This window comes from Manis javanica, chromosome X (assembly GCF_040802235.1).
Source record: "Manis javanica isolate MJ-LG chromosome X, MJ_LKY, whole genome shotgun sequence".
NCBI classification, from domain to species: Eukaryota; Metazoa; Chordata; class Mammalia; order Pholidota; family Manidae; genus Manis; species Manis javanica.
In genome coordinates, this window is record NC_133174.1 from 10358507 (window position 1) to 10385558 (window position 27052).

The window sequence follows — 27052 nt, forward strand, 5'->3', positions numbered from 1 at the left end:
AGTGGTGATAGCTGAAGGTTGCATAGGAAAGAAAAGGGGGGGAAATGCAAACTACAGCATGTAAGGAAATTAATTTCCAGTGTGAGAAGAATTGACTATGACAATAATATGTCCATGTGACTCATGTATTTCTTTATGCTGCCTACATATAACGACAAGAACTACAGGTCAACTTTCAGCCTTTCAGGGTTTCTTTTTTCCCTTTGGTGGTGGTTGTTTTTATTGTCAGGCAATTTCATACCAGGGTCAGGCCTGTTATGAGAAATACATTAAATACAATTTAAAAACAATATAAAATTATGCAAAAACCAACTTACTGTAGTTTCTCCATAAGAACATATGGGAAATGCTTAGTTCTTTTTAAATAAATGGTGATCAAAAGTGATTTTTAAGAATTTAGTTATTTTCTTTTCCCCTTCCACTTAAATGATTGGGGACATCACAGGAGAGCTGAACAATCAGAACCTGGCATCTTTTCTTTCTTAGATTGTCAACAGAGGTGAAATTGAAGGTTAAAATGATGGCCTACAGAATACATGTACTATGGGATGAAGATAGCTGTAGTAAATATCTCATTTTAAGCATTCTTTATTTGTGCTTTAAAAAGACCTGAGAATCTGAGGTGCTACAGTCAAATATAACTGACTTGGAGAGCCAGGACCTAGGCTCTAGTCTCAGTTCTCGGCTAACCAGTTGGCGGACCTCTGTGGGCACCAGTTCCTCTTCTTTAAGTTAAGGGAATGGAACTTCATGACTTCTAAATTTCATGTTCCATAGTTGTATATAAAACTGATTTGTAATTAAATATGTACTCATATGTTTGTACCATGATAACAGCACTTCATATACTGACTTAGCATCATATACTGATCATCTATTCTAAGAGTGCTTCACAGAGGGGAACATACTAGGCATTGGTCTATTTTCTTGAAGGGCTTTACCTGGGTGTATCTCAGTCCACCACCCAGATTGTAAATCCTTAGTGGTCAGGGACTTTTATATCCCTAGTGCCAAGCACAGCCTGAGATACTAAGCTAGTACTTAAGTGTGCCGAGAAATTGACTGAGCAGTGAGTGTTTAGTACTGAAAGACCAATGGCAGAGGCCAGTGGACTATTGTCTCCATTATCACAAATCCATAAGCCTAACAGGGCACTGTGAAATGGAAGATGGGCTTTCCTCCATTTACAGAAGGAACCAACAGCTTTAGTGTGGACAGGCAGAGAACAACAGAAATGTTAGCCACATTCATACATTCACTGCACACAGGCCAGGGGCTGGTAAACTTTTTCTGTAAAGGGCCATATAGTAAATATTTTTGGCCTTCTGGGCCATAAGGTCTCTATAGCAACCACTCAACTCTGACATTACAGTGCAAAAGCAGCCATAGACATTATATAAGCAAATGCGTGTGGCTCTGTTCCAGTAAAACCTTATTTATGGGCACTGAAATTAGAATTTCATGGAATTTTGACATGTCACAAAATAGTCGTCTTTTTTTAAATTTTTTTCCCAACCATTTAGAATGTAAAAACTATTCTCAGCTTGTGGGCCATATGACAGCAGGCCAAGAGCCAGGTTTGGCCAGTGGGACCTTTATTTGCTGTCCCTGGCATAGAGGTGGGTGCCCACTTGCTGAGGTGGTCATTTAGCAGTGAGAGTTACCTACTGAAGTGGAGGTGACCTAAGGGAATCCATGACCACCGTACAGTTAGCCAGGACAGACTTCCTAGGGGACATAAGAAATGCAGTACAGCACAAATCCTACAGCTGTGTCATGCTTTAGGGCATCAAGCACTGTCCTATCAAGCACATTAGCTTTTGGATCATCAAAAATTGAGGTTAAGCCAATGTCTTTAGGCCGTGTGTCTTTTCCAGCACGCCCTGGGTCCTCAGTGACACTAAAAGTGTTTAAATGAAGAAAATGAAAGAGATTTAAATTAAGACTTAGCCAGATTCCAGCTCCCAGGCATGGTGCACATGGTGTCGAGCCTTGTGGTTGCTCCCCAGGGAAGATAAGATGGGAACAGACACAGCACTTCTCATGACCTCCTCCTCCCGTTTCCCCATAGATGCGGTGCTGCCTCCTCCAAGGTCAGGTCATGGAAGTAAGTCACCTTAAAGTTGTGAGAAAGGGGAACTGTGCTCAGGGAGCATGATTTCCTCAGGAACACTGGGGATTCTTCTGGGCTTGACTTGGTTAGAGAAATAGGAAATATCTGGGCCATAGGAGATCTCTTGGGAAAAGGCCGTTAGCACTTTCATGCTACAATTTTTAACTGAAAAAAACCATTCAAATGAACTAACTGCCATTTGACCACCTTCCTTCATGATGTCTTTGCTGACTCAAAGCAAAATTTTCCAATTGGTTCTTAAGATACCCCCAAAGCTGCATAGTGACCAACTTAGAAACTCTTCTTCCCTCCTCTCCACCTTCCTTCCTCCCTTCCCTCTTTGCTCTCTCTCTCTCTCTCTCTTTCTTTCATTATCGTAAAATATGCATATCATTTTCCACTTTAATCATTTTGAGGTGTACAGTTCAGGGACATTAAGTGCATTTACAGTGTTTGCAGTCTTCACCACCATCTATCTCCAGAATTTTGTCATATTCCCAATCTGAAACTCTGTACCCACTGAACAATAACTCTCCTTTCTTTCTTTTGTTTTATTTTTTTCTCTTTCCTTCTTTCTCTTAGTATTAATTTGTGGAGGTCACATTCAATAGAGCACTATTCAGAGTGAGGACAAATTCAAAAGCATTGAATTTGAAGAGACGTCTGAGTTTGAGTCCTGGTTCTTCTGATTGTCAACTGTGACTGGGCAAGTCACTCTACAGGCCTCAGTTTTCTGATCTGTAAAATGAGGTTAAGGGCATTTACTTTTAATGTATCATAGTACTGTTGTAATTCATATAACAATGAAATGAAACAAAATCATGTATTGACTTCTTTATGAAGTGTCAGAATTCCTAGTCAAAAGTGTGAGTGTACCATTAGCATGATTGTTATTTATGTTGGTAAGGGAGCCAAGCCCGCACTGGCGAAATCCCAACCAGTTGACGTTCTAGTGGACAGTCATTCCTTTTCGGGAAATATAATAAATAAAATAAATAAGTGCAGGCACAGAGTAAGTGCTACATAAGCTTTTGTTAAATAGAAAAATAAATAAAAAGAAACTGAGACAACACATTTATGCAAAAATAGCCAATTTATAGAAGTAGGAGGAGAATTCAAGGCTCCAGTCTCCACCCAGTTCCCTTGTCTCCCCATCTTGGGCCCCTTTACCACATGGTGGTACCTCCCTGACACTGCCAGGATCAACCTCCTGGGCTAGGGTACCCAATAAGCTACAAAGTTGGGTCACCATTTCACTAGATGTAAAGCCTCTCACAAAAGGTGATTTAAATATAGCACTGTTAACTTTTTCTAATTAGACACAATGACTCATATGCCATGATGGTATTTTTGAGTTTAATAATTCTTATTTTGAAGAATCATTTTATTGAGATGATTTAGAAATTTTATTTTTTATTCCCAATAATTTGAAATATAGTTAAAAACCAAAGTTGTCTCTGATATATATGTTTATCAAGTTAACTGGACTAGGAGAAGAGTTTTCATAGCGGATGCTGTTGGTGGCCTGCCCATTCTCCTTGCATACAATGGAGGCCACCTACCAACCTGGGCATCCTGCGTGTCTCTGATCAAGGGTGAGTGTCCGGCCATGGGAAGGTGTGGGGGCCAGAAAGAGTGCCTGAGAATTAACACCACAGGACAGTCCTCAACCAAAGAGGGATGGGAGCTGGTGGACACCTCAGCCTCCTCACCTCTTGACAGCACAGTTCTGCAGTGTGCTCCCCACAGTCTCAGGAGGGCCCTGGCAGGCCTGTGCTCCAGTTTCCCAGAGTGGTACCCTTGCTTGGCTTCTGTCGCCTCCCTGTCCCACCTCCCTTCTCACCTCTGGGCTTCCTGGGATCCCCTTGCAAACAAACTACTTGCTCCTAAATTCTTGCCTCAGGGTCTGTTTGGGGGTGAATGATAACTTATGAAGGTAACTTAGGGCCCAGGGTCTATTATCGCTCCCACTCTAGAGCAGGGGTGACTTTTCTCTGTATTTGGGACTTTCCCCCTTTCTCCGTGTTTCTTTTGTATTACTCAGTGGAGTAAGTGCAGGCCGTGTCTAACTACAACTTGCAAATGGGGTTTATAAACATCCTCCCAACTTTTTGGCTCATAAATTGCTGAGAAAGTATAGCAAGTTATAAATATACGGTCTTCCCTCCATAACATTTTTGAAGAATGGCCTAGGAACAATTTGTACCAGGATGTTTGTACACCTACTGAAACATAACTGGGTTACTGCCTGCCTTTGCCATTTTAAACATACACCCTGGCAACTGTAATCTTTCATCCTGCTTATGCCCCTTCTGACAGGCTCACTTGAAGGATTAGCACTGAGCTTGGGAGTTAGATCATCCTGCAGAGACCCGCTCTGGGCCCGCAGGTCAGTGGCTGCCCAACTGCCGAAGTGTGGTAAGATGCCCAGCCATTGTTTGCATCTCTCTTCCCATTTCAGACCTCAGTGTCGACATCCCCCATCTTCCAGAACCAGTATCCTATCTTCTGAAACCTTCCTCAGGTCACTGGCTTTCTCTCCAGCCTCGAGCTAGCCTCTAGCTTTCTGTCCTTCCCTGAAGCCCTTCCACCCCTTCCACCTCAGCTCCAGGGACTCCAGCGGCTCACTGGGATGGCCTCTTAAGGCCCTGAGGCCTCCGAACAAATGAGAAAGCCCAGCCCTCACGCTAGGCTTCAGACCACAGGGAAGTTCAGGGTGTGAATATGGGGGCGAAAGGGGCAGGAGATTCTGCATAACAGATGCAAGGAAGAAAAGGAATGTTGTCTCTGCCTAGAAACACTGCTTTCCCCACGGCTGGAGCAGGTGCGGAACAGGCCTGCTGATCACTTCTTTGGCTTTCTTAATTCCAATACCAGTGAAGGGGAGCAGAGTTTACCACCTCAAAGTATGCCTTTTGGCATAACGATGATCTGGGGCTCGTTATTTTCAATAAACAGCAGACACAGGAGAAGCTGTGAAAACTGAGCTGAAGTTGCCCTTTGTAAGAGACTTTCACATGGGTAAGGGACATCTCCCTGTGCAAGGGTGCCTCCTTCTCTGGGCCAGGAAGGGGAGGATTACTGTACATCTCTAGAAACTCTTATCAATGGGGAGGGCTTAGATTTAAATCTGCATAACAGCCAAACCCTTGTTTACAGTAGGTTGCCTGGTAACCCCCCACAACTGCCACTCCCCACCGCCAACATATTTGGCTTGAGTTGGAGATGGTCTTTAAGGTGGTGGCTTAGGCCATTTCAGACAGTTACTCAGTTTGCTTGGGTCTCTCCCATGTACACGTGGGGTACACGTGTTATTAAACTTCTGTTGATTTTTTTCCCTGCTGATCTGTCTTTTATTACAGGGGGGTCTTCCAAGAACCTAAGATGGTAGAGGGAAATTCTTTTTCCTCCCTGACACTAGAAAGCCCAGGTTGCCTGCTCAACCACAGGACCCGCACGATAGGAAGCAGTAGGGCCTGGTGGTATGCTTAGGGGGCAGCCTTCATGGGCTTCGGTCTTGTCTCCAATGCTCAGCACTGATGGCCTTGGAAAAGTTATTTGCTTCAGTTTCCTCTTCTGTGAAAGAGCAGTAACTTAGTTCCTGCCATATAGAACTGTGCGGATAAGAAGTGGTAATTTAAACAAAGCTCATAGCACACTTACCTGATCCATGGTAAGCCTCCAACAAGTTTTAGGTCTTGTTGTTATTCACAGAATCGATCTAATTGAAACCCAGGTACAGAATGGTCATATTTTTAAATAAAAATCCATATAAATAGAAGCCTTGATATTTTCCTCCCTTACCTGTTAGATCAGGTTGCACTCTCCTGGAGGGTGTGAACCACACCACTTTGGAGTCCATTACTGTATATATATATAATATATATGTTTGTTTGTTTTGTTTTATTTTGATGAACTCTGGAAAGGAAGGTACAAACATCTTGACCTTTCATTCCTAAGTATTTCTGTGTGTATTTCCTAAGAACAAGGTCACTTCTACATAACCCCAGTGCTGTTATTCACACCTAATGAAATTAACAACAATTCCTTAATATCATCAAATATGTAGTCCATAATCAAATTTCCTCATTTCCCCCAAAATGTCTTTTACAACTTTTTTAAAAATCCAGGATCAAATCAAGGTGTATGCATTGCATTTGGTTGTTTTATATTTCTTTTTTCCCAGTTTTATTGATATAATTGATACATAACATTATATAACTTCAAGATATATTATATATATATATATATATATGATTTCAGATTGTCCTACTATTGGCAATCAGGGCCACACTATGAATTCCATGGGCCCTCAGCCCTTTTACCTTCATGGGACTCTTTTTCCATAAAAAATATTAAGATTTATATTTTATAATTGTATTGGCATAAAGACAAACATAATCCAAGATGGATTATACTCATTTTTTCCTTCTGACTGTAAAAGAAAAGAAAACATTTTCCTGAGTCCTGAAAGGTGTCACAGGCACTAGACCTCATGCCTACCCTGACTAATGAAGAAGTTCACCCTAGGTTTGACCATTTGATTAAAAGTGTGACCTCTGGATCTCCCCATCATAAGGGTACATTACCCCCTTTGCAATTAGATTGTAATCTGTGAGGAGACTCTGTGAATATCCTGTTCCCCTAAAACCTCTCCCTCAGTAATTTTATTTTTTATGTTTTTGCCTGAGTCAGTTATTGCGTTGAAAGTTGCAGGAATTACCTCCTGTTCCGAGATGAAGATACCAAGGTGCAAAGAGTTGGTGATTTGTCCAAGACCATAAAGCTAGTTAGTAGAATTACCGTTAGGAACCAGATTTCTCTGCTGCCAAGTCCACATTAGAGCCCAGAGGAAACTGGAGTATATTGAGAAGGAGTGAAAAAGAGCGTTGGAGTTATTTGGCCTGGAGAGAAGAGCAGAAAAGGATGACTATAATCTGTTGCATATTTGAAGACAAAGGTTGGATGGGCACCAAGGACCAGCAAGTGCTCCACTTGCAGAGTAATAGCTCAGAGGAGATAAGATTCCACTGCTCTGTATTGTAATCATTTTACAAGTCAGCTAATAATTACCTCTCATTTCTTCAGAAAAGTTCTTAGTGTTATTCTCTGGGGAGAACAAAGCCAATGTTTAATAGTCTTGTCAAAACTGATTAGGTATTAGGATTCTAATTTCAATGCTGACAATGTGTCAATTACCCTGCAGACCATTTGGTTCATTTAGCTTTCTCTCCACCTCAGTCCCCTCCAGGTAGTGGGCATCACGATTGTGGTGGAGGTGTAAAATACTGTTCTCAACACTTCCTATGGGCTTCACTAGGTAATTACTTACAAATAATTGCTTAAGTGCCAGATCCTTAAAAACAAACTGCCCATATTTGAATAAAAGACATACCTTTCTGTGTGGGCAAAGGTTTCTAACCCTGGGTATGGGAGCTACTTCTACTTGCCAAAACTCTCTTTGACACATTAGTCTTGTTACAGAGACTATTTTTGACCTTTTTAATATTTGCATAAGAAAAATGAAGTGCAGGTGTTATCAGAAGTGGGAAGCAATTGTCTTGAGCTCCATATTATCAGAAGAGGGAATTTGTCAGTCCATGGAAGAATGATTCTTACTAACTGTGTAAAAGTGAATCTAGTCTTTTTTGTGAGAAGTGGGAAATAAGAGACACATCTGCAAGTCACACATTATTAATCAATTAATTAGCAACTATTTCCTGAGCCTCTACTTTGAAATAAGTGGTGTGCAGAATAAGGGACCTGGAGCATTTTTAGTGATATAGAAAGAAGGGAAGAGGAGATGTACACTTCTGACCTCAGGAAACTTAGGAGAAATCAGGTAGGAAAGCCATACCCATGGGAAGCTAGCAAACAATTTGAGATGGTGCCTAGTAAGCATAAAATGAGAAGAGTTGATAATCATGTCATAAAATTAGACAAGTTAGGAGAAAGCATGGGAATTATCAAGGCCTATATTGGTCATAAAAAGCTTCAAGATGTACTTATAAGCTGAAATTTGGCAAGATAGAATTCAGATGAATGGATACTCTGGGATTAGGCTTGAAGAAAGGAGGGAGGCAGGAAAGTGATGGAGAATTTAGCAATAGGACATAGCCTCATCTGTCTCTTGAGTACAATTGGAAGTTGCTCATTCTTTCAGAGGACAGCAGGTAGGGGATGATCTACACAAAACAATCCTAAAAATAAATCTGATGACAACTTTAAATGACCATCATGTCTAATGTTTTAGATAAGGTTCTTTTGTTGACAAAGAACAGAAACCACTCAAGCTAACTCAAGTGAAAAGGAAACAGGAGAGTTGTAAGATTGCAGTAGGAGACCTCTTGTGCATTCAAAAGTAGTTCATGGACCAGGAGCACGAACTACATGGACCAGAAGCAGGAGCTTGTCTTGATGGATAAGAACTTTTGTATGATTTAGGGCCACATCATCTCAGCTTCTTTTAATGTCTGCCTCATTTCCTTCTTTTTCTCTCAATCTACGTATACTCTGCTTATTGGTCTTGCACGTGGTTAAAATATGGCTGTCCTGATCCCTTCCTTGACATCAAAATCTTTTATTTCCAGTATCTATCATTGACTGCATCCTCTCAATTTCTCAGTTTAAATGCTTAAGAGAAAGAAAGACTCTTTAGTAGCTGGACAGACAGTTTGTTACTGGCTGAGATGCTGTTTTTCCCACTATCATGTTTCAGAGGCAATGAGGAATGAAGGCAGCAAACAAGACTACAGAGCAACCAGCAAAGATTTTCATGAGAAGTGAAAAGAAAATGACTCCTGCCAGTCAGGGGGGTCTCTAAGGGAGGATGCTATTAAGGCAGCAGTGTCTAGGGGTTTTTATGGCTTCTTGAAAGGAGGAAGTCTCGCCACATGGACCTAACAGACAACTGAACTAATGACATCACAACTTACTCCTGACTGGCTGAAAATACAATGCTTCATTTGCATAGGGTGTAACCAATCAGAGCTGAGGTCTATCTAAGTGTACTTTTGAGTAGCTGAGTTGAGTGGAGATTTAGAAACTTACAAGGGCCTTGAAACTTACAGGGGCCCTGAACTCTATCTGCCTGCATCCCGCTATCACCTGCCTCAAGTTCACTGGCTGGTTGAGACTGTGTCCATCCAACTCCCTGCACTAGAAGCTCTAGGCAGAATAGCCAACGAGAAGAAGAAATAGACGAATATGTTCCATGCTCTATAGAACCATTAGACTTCCCGGGAACATTTGATATATTCCATACACAATTGGAAAATGCCTGGTCTGTTTCTCTGCCTCTACAAAGGATTTCCCCAAGGCTTTTTTCCAAAAGAGCTGTGGAATACTGAAAAGACTTGGTCCTAAATTGAATACTGACTCCACCACCTCTGAAACTATCTGAGCTTCAGTTTGTCACCTGTAGATGGAGATAATAGTGTCTACCTGTTGGAGTTGTCTAGAACATAAATGAGATAATGTAGATGTTATTCTCTGCTTGGCACAAGGCAAGAGCTTCGTAATAGAATTTCTTTAATTTCTTTGATGTTGTGTGAATATTCCATAATAGAAAATTGTTTACAATGCATTTTACTTATGTATTAATTTCTCACATGATATGTGAATATATCTGAATATTTTAAAGCAAATCCTAGATATTTTTTTACTTCATGATAAGTATTTTAGGGTGTGTTTGTAATAAATAAAGTCCTTTTAAAAGCACAGTACTGCAATACCATTATTATACCCAATACGTTAGAAAATAATTCCTTGATATCACCAGTACTAAATCTATGTTTGATTTTCCTCAACGGTCTCAAAAATATCTTTTTATGGTTGCTTGGTTTGACACAAAATCCAAAGGGGTCTACACGCTGCACTTGATTGATACGTCTTGCACATCTCAGTTGGTCTGTAACCATTTTGCCTGCTTTTCTATGCCATAGATTTGTTTTACGGGGCCTTTATTCTCATAGAATTTTCCAGTTTGGGATTTGACTGATTGTATCTTCATGGCATCATTTAGCAGGTTCTTCTATCCCCACATCTCCTGAAAACTGGTACATAGATCTAGAGACTTATTTAGATTTTGATTCAAAGGTTTTTTTTTCTGGTAAAACCGTAAAAGAAAATTTTTATACTCTTTTATGTTTTAAAAGTAATGAATTTGAAACAGCTGCACAATAGTTCCCATGGCATTTTGCACTTAGGAATACAAGAATCCCAGGAGAGGAGGAAATCCATTCACTCTGATTTCTGCCTCATGCATGAATGAATCACCTTCACTGGGAGAGTTAATGGTACTTACGATAGTCCTCTGCCAGAACATGCAGATAGAAGTCAGAATTACCACTTCATCTTGAATCAATTATGTGAGATATCTTTAGTCATACACATCTTTGACTGAAGATGTTCACATTCACTTAAAGATATCAATTCCTTGCCTACATTCTAAACTAGGAATAAAAAGGTTTGAAATGACTAGTGACTAGAGAAAGTGCCAGAAGAAAATTAATCTTCCTTTGATATTTATATTTTTTTTACAATTGTTTAAAATGAACTAATACAAAATTATGGGTGGAAAAGCAAACCCAGATAAACTGAAGCAGGACTATAGTGTTCCTTTGGCATGCTGGGAATGTCCAATAAGTAATAGCCCTCTCTTCCCTAGCTGAGCTGAGAACAGGCAGCTAAGCTAAAGAAATCAGACAGATGATGATAAAAATAATTGCTTCTATGTCTGATAAAGCTGTCTGGAGAATGTGACTTAGGTCCACAGCAATAATGAACTTGCAGACACTCAGATCTACTATATTAGATGTGCCCTTCCCATAGTCAGGGACAGTTAGACAGCCCAACGCACATGCCAGGTTCTTTTTGCTAAACTCACCACTTAATAACTCACTCTCCCTTCTTGGAGGAAGGCAGAAAGCGGGTGAGGAGTCAAGGTACAGCCAAGAGTAAGTCAACAGAGGTTTAATAAACAAGCAGACATGTGCCGTCGCCCATCACTAAAGTCCATGAGAGAGAGTATCATAGGTAGAACTCAGTTTTAAAACAGCGTTTTCAGCAATGAACACCCTCATATTTAGTTGGAACCAAGTCATAATCGACTTCCACAGTATCGCACCTCATGTTCAATTAAACAAGTGTTTGTGGAATGTGAGCAGATCACAGTGCTGGCAGTTACCAAGATGGAAAAAGACACACTTTGCCCACCAGGGACTCATCCGCTGGTGGATTCCAGTCAAGTGTACAAAAAACAGGTGTGGGCTCACAGTGCTAGGCATCGGATGGAGAATTGTGGCAGGCATGGAGATGCTCTATTTGGCCCTCTCTTGAAGAAAAGCCTCACTGTCTAGCTTCAGGGACTGTGGCTAGCTGCAGGGACAGCTGTCAGCTCCTTTGAGTCCACCTCAGCTTTCAAGCTATGGTCATGCTCTCCTTGGGCAGTTACTGCACACTGAACCAGATAGTAACTGAGTTCACACTCTTTTTGGGTGGTCCCAGTCAGTAACTAAGCAATGTGGTGATACAAGGGACTGGCCATTTCCACCCAAGATAGGACTCCTCCACTAGGCACTCTTTGCTTCCAAGCTTCCCATTGGGCTGGTGTTGGGTGACCAGCTGTCCTGGTTTGCTGAGCGATTTCCCAGGAAGTCAGTTTTCTGTCAGTACAAAAACTGAGATATTCCCAAGCAAACTAGAATGGTTGGTCACCTTCACTGGTATAGACCTTGTTGGCTTGGCATCAGAGTCTAACATTCCCTCTATGCAGTCCTGCTTCCTCCTCTTTTGCCTTCCAAGGTATTGCTCCCCAATAAACTTTTTGTCCTCCTGACTTCATCTCAGTGTCTGCTTCCCAGAGCACTTGACCCAAGACAGGGGCACATACAGCAGAAAAACCAGGAAGCACCTAAATATGGCAAGAGAGGATGGGGCTGAAAGAGAGTAGGAGGGCAGGGGAGAGATGAACTGGATCATCACAGGGGTGATCTTATCTATAACTTGTTCAGGAGACTATTCCTTCTCAATCCCTTTTGGGGGGGAAAAAGAGGCATATGTAAATACTCAGTGGCTTAAGGTTCTCTAACCTGCATCTGAATACTCAAAATGAAGGTTTTCCCAAAAAAGCCTCAGTGCTTCTCCCTGTGTCCTTTAATCATGCTTTATTATTAATTTCTATGATTTAAGATGCAAAATGAAAGAAGCTTCAACTTTCCTGAACTATTCTTTTTTTTAAATTTTTTTATTTTGATGTCATTAATCTACAATTACATGAGGAACATTATGTTTACAAGATTCCCCCCATCAGCACGTCCCCCCCCCACATACCCCCTTAAAGTCTCTGTGCATCAGCGTAGTAAGATGCTGTAGAGTCACTACTTGTCATGTGTTGTACAGCCCTCCCCGTGCCCCCCTCATTATACATGCTAATCATAATGCCCCCTTTCTTTTTTCCCCACCTTTATCCCTCCCTTCCCACCCATCCTCCCCAGTTCCTTTCCCTTTGGTAACTGTTAGTCCTTTCTGGAGATCTGTGAGTCTCCTGCTGTTTTGCTCCTTCAGTTTTTTCTTTGTTCTTATACTCCACAGATGAGTGAAATCATTTGATACTCATCTTTCTCCGCCTGGCTTATTTCACTGAGCATAATCCCCTCTACCTCCATCCATGTTGTTGCAAATGGTAGGATTTGTTTTCTTCTTATGGCTGAGTAATAATCCATTGTGTATATGTACCACATCTTCTTTATCCATTCATCTACTGATGGACGCTTAGGTTGCTTCCATTTCTTGGCTATTGTAAATAGTACTGCGATAAACATAGGGGTGCATATGTCTTTTTCAAACTGGGCTGCTGCATTCTTAGGGTAAATTCCTAGGAGTGGAATTCCTGGGTCAAATGGTATGTCTATTTTGAGCTTTTTGATGAATATCCATACTGCTTTCCACAATGGTTGAACTAATTTACATTCCTACCAGCAGTGTAGGAGGGTTCCCCTTTCTCCACATCCTCGCCAACATTTGTTGTTGTTTGTCTTTTGGATATTGGCCATCCTAACTGGTGTGCAGTGATATCTCATTGTGGTTTTAATTTGCATTTCTCTGATGACTAGTGATGTGGAGCACCTTTTCATGTGTCTGTTGGCCATCTGAATTTCTTCTTTGGAGAAGTGTCTGTACAGCTCCTCTGACCATTTCTTTATTAGATTATTTGCTTTTTGTTTGTTGAGGTGCATGAGCTCTTTATATATTTTGGATGTCAACCCTTTATTGGTTCTGTCATTTATGAATATATTCTCCCATATTGCAGGATGCCTTTTTGTTCTATTGGTGGTGTTCTTTGCTGTACAGAAGCTTTTCAGCTTGATATAGTCCCACTTGTTCATTTTTGCTTTTATTTCCCTTGCCTGGAGAGATATGTTCATGAAGAAGTTGTTCATGCTTATGTCCAAGAGATTTTTGCCTATGTTTTTTTCTAAGAGTTTAATGGTTTCATGGCTTACGTTCAGGACTTTGATCCATTTTGAATATACTTTTGTGTATGGGGTTAAACAGTGATCCAGTTTCATTCTCTTACATGTAGCTATCCAGTTTTGCCAACACCACCTGTTGAAGAGGCTGTCATTTTCCCCATTGTATGCACATGACTTCTTTATTGTATATTAATTGACCATATATGTTTGGGTTAATATCTGGACTCTCTATCCTGTTCCAATGGTCTGTGGGTCTGTTCTTGTGCCAGTACCAAATTGTCTTGATTATTGTGGCTTTGTAGTAGAGTTTGAAGTTGGGAAATGAGATCCCCCCAGCTTTATTCTTCCTTCTCAGGATTGCTTTGGCTATTCGGGGTCTTTGGTGGTTCCATATGAATTTTAAAACTATTTGTTCCAGTTTTTGTTGAAGAATGCTGTTGGTATTTTGATAGGGATTGCATTTAATCTGTAGATTGCTTTAGGCAGGATGGCCATTTTGACAACATTAATTCTTCCTAGCCAAGATCATAGGATGAATTTCCATTTGTTAGTGTCCTCTTTAATTTCTCTCAAGAGTGTCTTATAGTTTTCAGACTATAGGTCTTTCACTTCCTTGGTTAAGTTTTTTCCTAGATATTGTATTCTTTTTGATGCAATTGTGAATGGAATTGTTTTTCCGATTTCTCTTTCTGCTAGTTCATTGTTAGTATATAGGAAAGCAACAGATTTCTGTGTGTTAATTTTGTATCCTGAAACTTTGCTGAAATCAGATATTTGTTCTAGTACTTTTGGAGTGGAGTCTTTAGGGTTTTTTATGTACAATATTATGTCATCTGCAAATAGTGACAGTTTGACTTCTTCTTTACCAATCTGGATGCCTTTTATTTCTTTGTTTTGTCTGATTGCCATGGCTAGGACCTCCAGTACTATGTTAAATAACAGTGGGGAGACTGGGCATCCCTGTCTTGTTCCCAATCTTAGAGGAAAGGCTTTCAGCTTCTCACTGTTAAGTATGATGTTGGCTGTGGGTTTGTCATATATGGCCTTTATTATGTTGAGGTACTTGCCCTCTATACCCATTTTGTTGAGAATTTTTATCATGAATGGATGTTGAATTTTGTCAAATGCTTTTTCAGCATCTATGAAGATGATCATGTGGTTTTTGTCCTTCTTTTTGTTGATGTGGTGGATGATGTTGATGGATTTTCGAATGTTGTACCATCCTTGCATCCTTGAGATGAATCCCACCTGATCATGGTGTATGATCTTCTTGATGTGTTTTTTAATTCAGTTTACTAATATTTTGTTGACGATTTTTGCGTCTATGTTCATCAGGGATATTGGTCTGTAATTTTCTTTTTTGGTGGGGTCTTTGCATGGTTTTGGTATTAGAGTGATGCTGGCTTCATAGAATGAGTTTGGAAGTATTCCTTCCTCTTCTATTTTTTGGAAAACTTTAAGGAGAATGGGTATTATGTCTTCTCTATATGTCTGATAAAATTCCGAGGTAAATCCATCTGGCCCAGGGGTTTTGTTTTTGGGTAGTTTTTTGATTACCGATTCAATATCGTTGCTGATAATTGATCTGTGTAGATTTTCTGTTTCTTCTTGGTCAGTCTTGGAAGGTTGTATTTTTCCAGAAAGTTGTCCATTTCTTCTAGGTTTTCCAGCTTTTAGTGTATAGATTTTCATAGTATTCTCTAATAATTCTTTGTATTTCTGTGGGATCAGTAGTGATTCTTCCTTTCTCATTTTTGATTCTGTTGATGTGTGTAGATTCTCTTTTCTCTTGATAAGTCTGGCTAGGGGCTTATCTATTTTGTTTATTTACTCAAAGAGCCACCAGCTCTTGGTTTCATTGAATTTTTTTCTACTGTTTTATTCTTCTCAATTTTATTTATTTCTTCTCTGATTTTTATTATGTCCCTCCTTCTGCTGACTTTGGACCTCATTTGTTCTTTTTCCAGTTTCAATAATTGTGACTTTAGTCTATTCATTTGGGATTGTTCTTCCTTCTTTAAATAGACCTGGATTGCTATATACTTTCCTCTTAGAACTGCCTTTGCTACATCCCACAGAAGTTGGGGCTTTGTGCTGTTGTTGTCATCTGTCTCGATATTTTGCTTGATCTCTATTTTGATTTGGTCATTGATCCATTGATTATTTAGGAGCATGTTGTTAAGCCTCCATGTGTTTGTGAGCCTTTTTGTTTTCTTTGTACAATTCATTTCTAGTTTTATACCTTTGTGGTCTGAGAAGTTGGTTGGTAGAATTTCACTCTTTTTGAATTTACTGAGGCTCTTTTTGTGGCCTAGTATGTGGTCTATTCTGGAAAATGTTCCATGTGCACTTGAGAAGAATGTGCATCCTGCTGCTTTTGGGTTTAGAATTCTGTAGATGTCTGTTAAGTCCACCTGTCCTAGTGTGTTGTTCAGTGCCTCTGTGTCCTTACTTATTTTCTGTTTGGTGGATCTGTCCTTTGGGGTGAGAGGTGTGTTGAAGTCTCCTAAAATGAATGCATTGCATTCTATTTCCTCCTTTAATTCTGTTAGTATTTGTTTCACATTTGTTGGTGCTCCTGTATTGGGTGCATATATATTTATAATGGTTGTATCCTCTTGTTGGACTGACCCCTTTATCACTATATAATGTCCTTCTTTATCTCTTGGTATTTTCTTTGTTTTAAAGTCTATTTTGACTGATACAAGTACTGCAACACCTGCTTTTTTCTCCCTGTTGTTTGCATGAAATATCTTTTTCCATCCCTTGACTTTTAGTCTGTGTGTGTCTTTGGGTTTGAGGTGAGTCTCTTGTAAGCAGCATATAGGTCTTGCATTTTTATCCATTCTATTACTCTGTGTCTTTTGATTGATGCATTCAGTCCATTTACATTTAGGGTGATTATTGAAAGCTTTCTTTGCTGTGATTTTATTTTCTCTGGTGACATCTATTTAGCCTTACGAGTGCTTCCATCTTGACCAGTCCCTTTAAAATATCCTGTAGAGGTGGTTTGTGTGAGAGAAATTCCCTCAACTTTTGCTTGTCTGGGAATTGTTTAATCTGTCCTTCATATTTAAATGATAATCATGCTGGATACAGTATTCTTGGTTCAAGGCCCTTCTGTTTCATTACATTAAATACGTCATGCCATTCTCTTCTGGCCTGTAAGGTTTCTGTTGAGAAATCTGATGATATCCTGATGGGTTTTCCTTTGTAGGTGACCTTTTTTCTCTCTCTGGTGCCTTTAATACTCTGTCTTTGTCTTTGATTTTTGTCATTTTAATTATTGTATGTCTTGCTGTTGTCCTCCTTGGGTCCCTTGTGTTGGGAGATCTGTGGGCCTCCATGGTCTGAGAGACTATTTCCTCCCCCAGTTTGGGGTAGTTTTCAGCACTTATTTCTTCAAAGACCCTTTCTATCCCCTTTTCTCTCTCTTCTTCTTCTGGTACCCCTATAATGCGAATATTGTTGCATTTGGATTGGTCACACAGTTCTTTTAATATTCTTTCATTCCTGGAGATCCTTTTATCTCTCTGTGCCTCAGCTTCTCTGTGTTCCTGTTTTCTGATTTCTATTCCATTAATGGCCTCTTGCACCTCATCCAGTCTGCTCTTAAGTCCTTCCAGAGATTGTTTTATTTCTGTATTCTCCCTCCCAACTTGATCCTTCAGCTCTTGCATATTTCTCTGCATGTCCATCAGCATGGTAATGACCTTTTATTTTCAATTCTTTTTCAGGAAGGTTGGTTAAATTTATCTCCCCCGGTCCTCTGTCAGGGGTTGTCTGGGTGATTCTGGACTGGACCAAATTCTCCTGCCTTTTCATGGCAATAGAGGTAGTCGTAGGCAGGTAGCATGTCTGTTAGCTGGGAGAACAAAGTCCTTTCCTGCTTGCTGGTCACCTTGCCCTTCTCCATTGCCTGTGCTGGTTACCGGCACACTGGGAGCAGGCTCTGGGTTATTTTCCTGTGCCATGGCAGGCAGGGAAGTCCAGAGCCCTGCGGGGAGATGCAGGTTCACCAGGTGTGCTCTCCTGTGAGAATAGTGCCCCTCCACGCCTTGCCCCGGCTTCCTCTGCCTGCGCCAGGCAGCTGCGCACCGGCAGTGGCTTTTGGATCTGGTGCAGGTGGCTGCACACTGGGAATAGGCTCTGGACAGCTGCTGTGGGCATGGCCACTCCCAGGCTGGTCTTCCAGGGCTGCGCACTAGGGGGAATGAATGGCAGGCTGTTTATTGCCGTGAGGGGCTTCAAAAGTGTGTTGCCACCCAGGGGGTTAGGGGGCCTGAAGTTCCCCGGGATTCCCCGCTGCTTAGCTGCTTATGCTGGGACTGTTCTGTCCAGCTGTGAAGCCTCTGGCCCTTTAAGACTTTCAAAAAGCACTCGCTTTTCTTTTGTCCTGCGGGAGCCAGCTGCGGGGACCCACTTGCAGATTTTACTTTTCTGTTGCCCTAATATCCAGCACACCATGCAATGTGTGTCTGCACTCCCACTGTGGATTACTAGGGCTGGTTATTCAGTAGTCCTGGGCTTCCACTCCCTCCCCGCTCTGACTCCTCTCCTCCTGCTGGGGAGCTGTGGTGGGGGGAATGCTCAGGTCCTGCTGGTCCATGGCTTGTATCTTACCCCCTTTGTGAGATGCTGAGTTCTCGCAGGTGTGGATGTAGCCTAGCTGTTGTACTGTATCCTCTGGTCTCTCTGTTAAGCGTAGTTTTATTTGTTGTATTTTAAAAAATATATATGGTTTTGGGAGGAGATTTCCACTGCCCTCCTCATGCCACCATCTTCCCCTCTTAACCCTGAACTATTCTTAAAATAAAGAAAAATGTGGGCAAGATGGTACTGCTAGAGAAAGGGGAGTAGCCTTCGGGACTGGGACTAGGATAAGATGAGCCAGGTGCTCGGGTGCAACACTTAAGGAGAATTCAGAGTTGGCACCTGCATGAACATGACAGTGAGCACCTCCTTAAATATTGCACCCCAGGTGCCTTGCTTGCTCCACCCTTGGCCAGGCCCTGGAAGCCATAATAATTTGTGGCAACTTATGCAGAATGTTCCCCCTTTCCTGCCGCAGGTACAAAGCCATTGTCCGGCCGATGGATATACAGGCTTCTCACACCCTGTTGAAGATCTGCCTCAAAGCCGCATTGATCTGGGTCATCTCCATGCTTCTGGCCATTCCAGAGGCTGTGTTTTCTGATCTGCATCCCTTCCATGAGGAAAGTACCAACCAGACCTTCATTAGCTGTGCTCCATATCCCCACTCGAATGAGCTGCACCCCAAAATCCACTCCATGGCTTCCTTCCTCGTCTTCTACATCATCCCACTGTCAATCATCTCTGTCTACTACTACTTCATTGCCAAAAATTTGATCCAGAGTGCTTACAATCTTCCTGTGGAAGGGAATACACACGTCAAGAAGCAGGTGAGTGCTCGGGATTGATTCATTTCCTCTTCGGGGATCTGATCTTTGCATGTCTTTTGGACTGTACAGAGAAGTACAGTATTTACTGATTCTGCTATTAGAGGTGATCTGAGGCCAGATGCTCAATGGAAACTCTTCGCCACAGAAAACCAGGAAATTGGGCTTTCTTTATCATCTTGTTCTCTTATTAAAGACCTAAGCTAGGGAGGTATTGAGAACCTGGAAGATTTAGAGGATAGGATCTTTATCTGAGAAATATCTGGAAAAGTGTTCTGTTGTTTAAAAAATAAAATGTTGAGGCTTGTTGTGATATGACTTCTTTAAATTCCAATCACATTGCTTGGCTAGGAAGAGGATCACCTTCCTAGCCAAGGGGACAAAGCAAAGAGCAGGAAAGTGAAGCTGGTTGAAGACAAAGTATTTGATTAAGATATGCTTACATTGATTTGGGTTCAAATCAAGTCTTCATGACTTACTCACCTATCCTGTCTGAGCCTCAGTTCTCTTATCCATGATGCAGGGTAATAACCCCTATATTGCAAGGCCTGTTGGAGGGCTAGAGGGGAGAGCATATGGAAAGGCAGACAGACTCCCTATCCACTTAAATGTATGGCTGACATAGTTAATGACTTCACCCTTTAAAGTTTTGGGGGTTTTTTGGCCTCAATTATGGGAGGAGAGAGGCAGTTCTCAGTGAAACTCTCTCCCCTCTGGAGAGATCTCTCACTATGAACCTCCTTTGTAGCCCAAATTCTGTAATGAGAAGGGTGTTTCCCCTTGCAGTAGCAGAGGGAGTTGGGAGCGAAAGGAGATAGATGCTCAGCCACTTCCCCTGAGAACCTTCCTGTATAGTATAGAACAGAAACAACCTGAGAATAGAAAGAACAGTATCAGGGCTCTCTCGGTTTGCCAGTGAGGAAGAACAGAGCTGGCTGCTTTTCTGAGCATCAGAGGGAATAAGAAATCATTAACCGTGAATGAGGAAAGACATGAAGTCGTATGGCTGATAAACTGCACCAATGCCCTCCTGAGGAAAAAGAGGGCACTTATTAGAATTTCATTGTGCAGGCCATTCAAGCATGTAATCAACTTTGTTTAAAGATCTGTTCTCAGCCCCCCTTCCTGTGCTCTGCCTCGGGGATGTCTGCCTCCTGGCTCTTCCGTCGCTCTGTTTCTGGCTGTTTTTCCCTTTTCCTGTCTGTTTCTGTGGATTTTCTCCCATTTTACCTGGTTCTTTCTTGTCCTCGATCTCCTACTGAGCCCTTTTCTGTGACTGGCTGAGCTCAGCTGTTTCCCCAATTCTTTTTCCCTTTTTCCCTGTCCACATCTTTGTCTCTGCATTGCTCCCACACTGCTCCTGGTGCCTCTGTCTGTCTGTGACTCTCTCCTCAGATCGAATCCCGGAAGCGCCTTGCCAAGACAGTGCTGGTGTTCGTGGGCCTCTTCGCCTTCTGCTGGCTCCCCAACCACGTCATCTACCTGTACCGCTCCTACCACTACTCCAAGGTGGACACCTCCATGCTCCACTTCATCACCAGCATCTGTGCCCGCCTCCTGGCCTTCACCAACTCCTGTGTGAACCCTTTTGCCCTCTACCTGCTGAGCAAGACTTTCAGGAAACAGTTCCACACTCAGCTGCTCTGCTGCCGGCCCGGCCTGATGACCCGGTCTCACGGCACTGGGAGAAGTACCACCTGCATGACCTCCTTCAAGACTACCAGCCCCTCTGTGGCCACCTTCAGCCTCATCAATGGAAATGTTTGTCATGAGGGATATGTCTAGGCTGACCCTTGACCCTGCCCCCCTAGAGGCCCCTGGTTTTGCCTTGTGGCTAGTAAGGAACCGTCACATCTGCTGTTGCCTCTGTACCCTCCAAAGACCATTTGGAAGGCTTGAGAGGAGTGTAGACATGGTGGGCAGAGACCCAGATGGATCCCTAGTGTGTCTGAAGGGCCCTTCGAGGCTTATATTTTCCATTTCAACTTGTGAGTGTTTCTTCTGATGTATGGGAAACTTTCCCTTTTTTAGAAAAGGGAACAAATAAATTATTATTTTAAGCATCAAGTCCTAATACAGAGATGTGGCCAATTAAGTCATAGAAACTATATGGACAATCAGATTTATATAGCAAAGAAGTTATAACTTGAACATCTACTTTGTGAAAGACTTCATCTTGTTGTTATTTAAGCAGTGGCTAGTGCTTAAGAAATACCATTTGAGTCATTTTTCAGAAATATTTATAACCCCAAACCAAGGAACTGTTTTTTACACAGGTAACCCGAAAAGTCAACCCTGTGTATGCAGGACGGTCCCAAATGGATAACATGGGAGGCCAGTTTAAAACAAATCCCTGAGTGTTGCTTGTTTTTGAAAAACTTTACTGAAGATATTGGAGAAACACTTGACCCATCACTTTAAGGCAAAAACACGACCAAACCCACAGACACATAGAAAGACCCTTGTGCAGCAATGGGGTGATATCTCACACTGAATTCTCACTCGATGGAGGTCCTTTTTGCCGTCATCCAGTTTTAACTGTCTGTGGCACAGCTCTCCTATGGAAGAGAATCCTTTTAGCAGAAAATTGATCATGTCATCAATCCAGCAAACATTTATAAGGGCATAAAGCATAGTATTTATTTTTGGTGTACAAGTTTTCACCCAGATGTATTTGCTTAGATCAGGCTGGTCCTTGTCTGATACACTGAAGCAGTAATTTCATGGGAGAAAAAAGGGATCCCACCTCGGTGGAAATAGCAACATATTTACATTTATCACTAGCTTCACCTCAAGTCTGTGGGAGGAAATGAATAAGACTTCAGTAACATGCATTTCTGTTTGAATATGTATAAATTGCAGGGAGCTTAGCTTTAAGAACTGATTGTAAAACAGCTACACATATACTGATTCTACTTCAGAGGAGTACTTCTGAAACAGCCCATGTGCAGAAAAATACTGGACGGAAATCTTTTTCTTTTTCTAAGTGAGTGAAAGGATTTGACTATCTTACTTTAGAAATCCTGCATCAAGTTTTTCTTGACTCAAGGACAGACCAGCTCTGAGAGACTGCAAACCTGTTCACCCGTTTTCAGATAAATCCCAATCCTGGTAATGTGCTCTAATGTATGTCCCTTACATCCTATGGCAATTTTAGTTTTGATTCTGTCCAGGTGAGAAAGAATAGTCAGCTCTCTTTTCCACATGCACACAGAAAAAGATTTTTGTCTCTTGATATGAGGAGGTATTCACTGTTGGCAGAGCTCTAGGAGTTAAGACCAAGGCAGTTGTAAAGATCTGTGTTTGTAGTTGTGTGAGCTGGAATGAAACCTCTTCACTTCTGTCTGCTACATGCACTCCCGCACTGTACACCGCTGCTTTCCTGGTGGTCTGTAATTATACCGGACAGGCTGAGAAGCAACTGAAAGAACCAGGGTTTCCAGCCCGACATCCTGAGTCCATCTCTAGCCATGTGACCCTGGCTATCAACATCCCTTCTCTAGACTCCTTTTTTTCATCGCTAGAATGAGAAGAGGCACCAAGGTCCTTCTATTGCTAAACTGCTCACGTCTCAGCACTGTTTGCAGCTCTGTCTCTCCAGCATGTTTGCAGCCCATCTGCTCGCAGTTGCCCCACTTCTGCTACCTTTGAACAGTTCCTCTTGGGAAGTCCTTCAGCCACCGTTCCACACTCGTGTTCACATTAGTGGAACGGAAGGACGTGGAACTTTCTATCCCCTCTGGAGCTCCTTGGAATAAGTGTGTGAATGATGTCCATTGGCTTGTTTTGTTTTGAAATTGAAGCTGAAAGAGACGTAAGAAAACAGATTGCTCCACCTCCTCATTTACAAAGGCTCCTCGCCCCTCTCACCCTTCTTCAACCCCATGCTTCTGTTATCCTCAACTACTTACTGCTCCACAATTTTACCCTTGGCTTTCTTCAAAACCCTTGGGTATAAGTGACTCCATACCTAGGTAGGCTCCAGGGCATACAGCATTCTGGGTACCCAGCATGACTTTTTCAAGCATCTCTCACCCATGTGCTTCCAAAGACATTTTGGGGGTAGGACTCAGTGTCTCCCTAAGGTTAACATCATGGCATAGACTGGGTCTGGTCACCTCCCAGCACCTGGAAAAACAGCCAGGAGATTGGAGTCTAGGTCTAGCTATGTGTCCTTAGGCCAATCTTACCACCTCTTTGAGACTCTTAAATGAAAGGGTTAGAAACTATTCTGTGAATCAAGGATTGGCTCAAACCTTCTTATTGGGATGGACTAAGCTTGGCCCTTGTCTAGGGAAGTAAAACTTTTATTCCCCCTTAAGGACCTGAAATCACAGCAGGGAGACCCAGGCCCCCATGTGGTATCACCTCTCTGTTAGGGCAGACTGTGGCAGGAGCCGGAGCTAAGACATTTCACGCCTGGCTTCCAAAGATAATCACGTTTAGCACTTACGTCTTTGGCAAGGAAAAAAAAAATCAATTTTTGCTGTGGAAAACCATCTGTGTTTATTCAATTGACAGACACTACCTTTCAATCTACCTTAAATTGAGCCTCCCTGAGGCAGGCCGCTCAGCAGTGACAGATTAAGCAATAAACAAGGTCGTCTTCCCCCCAGCCCTGCACCGTGGCTGCGGGCAGGGAAGGCACAGCAGCTGTTAGGGGCCGGCCTGCACAGAGGACCATCCTCTGCTGGTGATGTGACGATTCCCGGTAAGTATGGGTGGCTGAACCTGCTCCTCTGGCTGCCCTACTCCCCCACCAAGTGGCTCAAAATTAACGCTGGCTGCTGGGAGGAAAGGAGCACATTTGCACATTTGTCTAATTTGGGGCCAGAGTTTCATAAACTGGATTAACGGTTGAAAACAAAGGAATTATTTACTCTCCTGGGACCAGGCTTCATGCGAGCTGTTCAATGAAACCAATTCCTGCCAAGCTCTACTCTGTTCCTATCCAGATGGTCATTCCTCTCAGCGCCCACCTCGACAGTGGCCTCCCCGACAACACCCAACACAAACACAACTGGAAAATCAAGTGCTCTCTTACCCTAACTTTGGCCTTCAAAGAGACCCTTTTATAGGTGGGAGCTGAGCATTACATCCAGCTGAATATATCCCGAGCAATCAACAGATTGCACACTGAGAACAGACTTTTCTCCTGTGAAACTGCAATGCTTTCAATGGACTATTTCTAAATTTTTTAAAAGTTTAAGAGCCCCTGGATTAAAATATTACGTGCTCACGATTATTTCAAAAAGTACCCTGCATTTACATAGTGCTCATGGTCTATAAAGCACCGTTATACTCATTGTCTCATTGAATCCAGGCTTTCCCTGCTGGCCAGAGAGCTGCTTGCCATCCTTTCCAATGGAAATTTGTAAATGACATTTACTAGTGACCACCTTCTATTAGGTTAAAAGGCCTATGGAACTATGGGGCTGAAACATGACGCTATGGATATTGGGCCATAGCTGACCTACAAAAAAAGTGATTTCATATGGTTCAGCATAATCTGATTTCATTCATTCTCATGGCTCGTTCTGTGATATTGAAGAACAGTGCCGATCAATGCTTCCCCAGTTTATAGGACAGGCTGTTGCCCCCCTCAAAGTGAGTCTGTTTGACTTGACCCACTGGAGTGAATGGTGTCGCTGTTGCTTGCCCCAGAGAAGCGTGTTAGCGGGATGGCACTGCCCGTCACAGTGGAGTGGAACACTGAGCTAAGAAGGGTGGGCTCTTTGGGAGCAAAACCACAAGCCACAAAACACATGGTGTTTGTCTGAAAGCTGAATGGACTTCTGTGGCTCTGGACGTGCTGGAAAGGAAGTGGCTTAGCTTCAGTAGGTACTGATGATGTGCCAAATGCAGTGCTAAGCACATTTGTCGCCATCCTCCCAGGCACCTTGAAAAGTATTCAGGTGCTGAAGCTGAGGCTCAGAGAGATGACATTACGATCCCAGCACAGTTGAATGGCAGAGTATGTGGACCTGGATCTCTCTTAGGCCCATGGCCATTCCACTGCTCAGCACTGCTTCCCAAGTCCAGCCCATGTGAGAAATTAACTTACAGCACTAATAGACATTCCTGTTCCCTACTCCAGATTTTGTCCAAAGGCCAGAGCTAGTGATAGAGCCAAAGAATATGCACAAAGCACATTGAAAATGTTTCTAAGCACTTAAGCTGAGGACTTACTGCAGGCAGTGGCTGAAATGCAGCACGAAGCAGGGGGGCAAGAAAGCCCTGTAGCTCCTTTACCTGCAGAGACACAATTCAGTTGCAACAGCAAGGCCTTGGAAGGCTTCCCACTCATTTCTGTGATTAACCCATGAGCAGAAAACCTTGATGAAGGGCCACGTAAATAGGGAAGACCCAAATGAGAAGAGTCAGTCCAGGCATCTTTCTTTGAATCAGGATTAGTTGGAGAAAAGGTGTCAGGAAAAGGTGGAACCACCTACTTCCCTACTTTCCCCCCAGAAAAGTAGAAAGATATGAGAGTGGATGGAACGGCCACTAAGAGAACATTCTCTCCTGCACTAAGGCACCTAGTCACGAGCTCAGGGACAGGCTTAGGTACCTGAGTGCCTAGCTCGGAGTGCCCTGTTATTAACCCAGACACAATCTCTCAGCCTACTCTGAGCTTGCTTTCTAGAAGATCACATTTTTTTTTCTTTTCTTCCCCAAATTTAAAACTCATTCCCAGAGCCATAATGACATGGAAGGACTCACATAATTTTATGGTCTTTTAAAAGGATCATTTTAATAGACAGTAAAATCTCACACATTCAGCACCTCATTAATTCCCAGATAAGCTTGAAAATTTTGGTATAACTCAGGATATCAGTGTTCAAGGTAGTTTATATTATTTGGGCCTCCTGGGAATCCAAATTTTTTCATCGCTCTGCTTCAGTATTAGCTATTCATATTGATATATTGATATTAATAATGTACAACATAAAGCAAAACTGATTTTAAAAAAGAATTTTTTTTTCCTGTAATCTGACCTAAGTGATTCAAACATGACCTTTTTGCATCCAAGTCGGCAGGGTTTTGGGTAATAAAATTAATTGAAACAGTCAGTTCAGTGAGTTGTAAAAATACATGGCACAAACTTCCCTAATGTCACTTTCTGTTTTTTAAATATGAGACTCATAATTTGTAAATTATAATTGTACTTGTTGCTATTAACTGTAAATATTTATTGCATTAAAAAAGTACTCTGTGTTAAATAACTCAGAACAAGTTCCAGCTGTGGTACGTAGTATAAATAATGTCATGGCTTAGCTTTGCCTAGACTCTTTAGAGTAATGAATTATTTATAAGAAATTCACAATATTAACATGAATGATTCAGATCCTTTTAAATGTGCAAATGTAACTGTGTGACCATGCAAAATTCTATCCACGAAATATACTCTTTGATTGTACTCATTTTTCAAGAAGTGTTTCCAACGCTTCTACTACATTGTACCTGATCTGTATGACATTAAGTCAAATCCAGTGGAGTAAGGTGAATATTTAAGTTATAAAAGATAAGAAATGTGTTTTATTTCTTAATATAATAAAACATAATTTAGGAAATGGACAGATGCATGTATTCAAAGTTCAATAAAAATGTGGCTTATGCATGAATGTTGTCTGTGGCCATATGCCCCACACTTCCTTGGCTCCAGAACCATCTACATCAGAATCACTCAGGCTGCTTGTTGCACAGTGCGCATCCCCCAATTCCCTATTGACTTTAAACATTGGAGGTGTGGCCTAAAAATCTGCATTTTAATAAAGCAAGCACCCCAGGTGATTCCTTAGAACGTGAGGGTTTTGTTTTATTAAACCTTTAAACTATGTATTTAACTTTTGAATAAGTAAGCCATTCTCATGGCTCAAAATCAAAAGCATGGAATGTATTCAGTGAAAAGTCACTAGGCTTCCACTGTCCCCTGTCCTCAGAGTTCTCAACATTCATCCCCACCCCACTCCAATGGGTGACCATTGTTATTAGTTTCTTGTACATGTGTACTACTGGACATTTCTTATGTATATAGATAATAA

At 41.9% G+C, this 27052-nt stretch overlaps 1 protein-coding gene across 1 annotated transcript in view; it reads left to right on the top strand.

Moving 5' to 3' along the window:
• The window catches only part of GRPR (gastrin releasing peptide receptor), a 39937-nt gene extending 13313 nt beyond the window's left edge, over positions 1-26624 (top strand). The window contains exons 2-3 of the mRNA XM_017651905.3: positions 18659-19010; positions 20403-26624. Of these exons, the coding sequence (XP_017507394.1) occupies positions 18659-19010; positions 20403-20792 (742 nt within the window). The 3' untranslated portion in view covers positions 20793-26624. The remainder of the gene's footprint in view (positions 1-18658; positions 19011-20402) is intronic.
• The last annotated feature ends 428 nt before the right edge of the window (positions 26625-27052 follow it).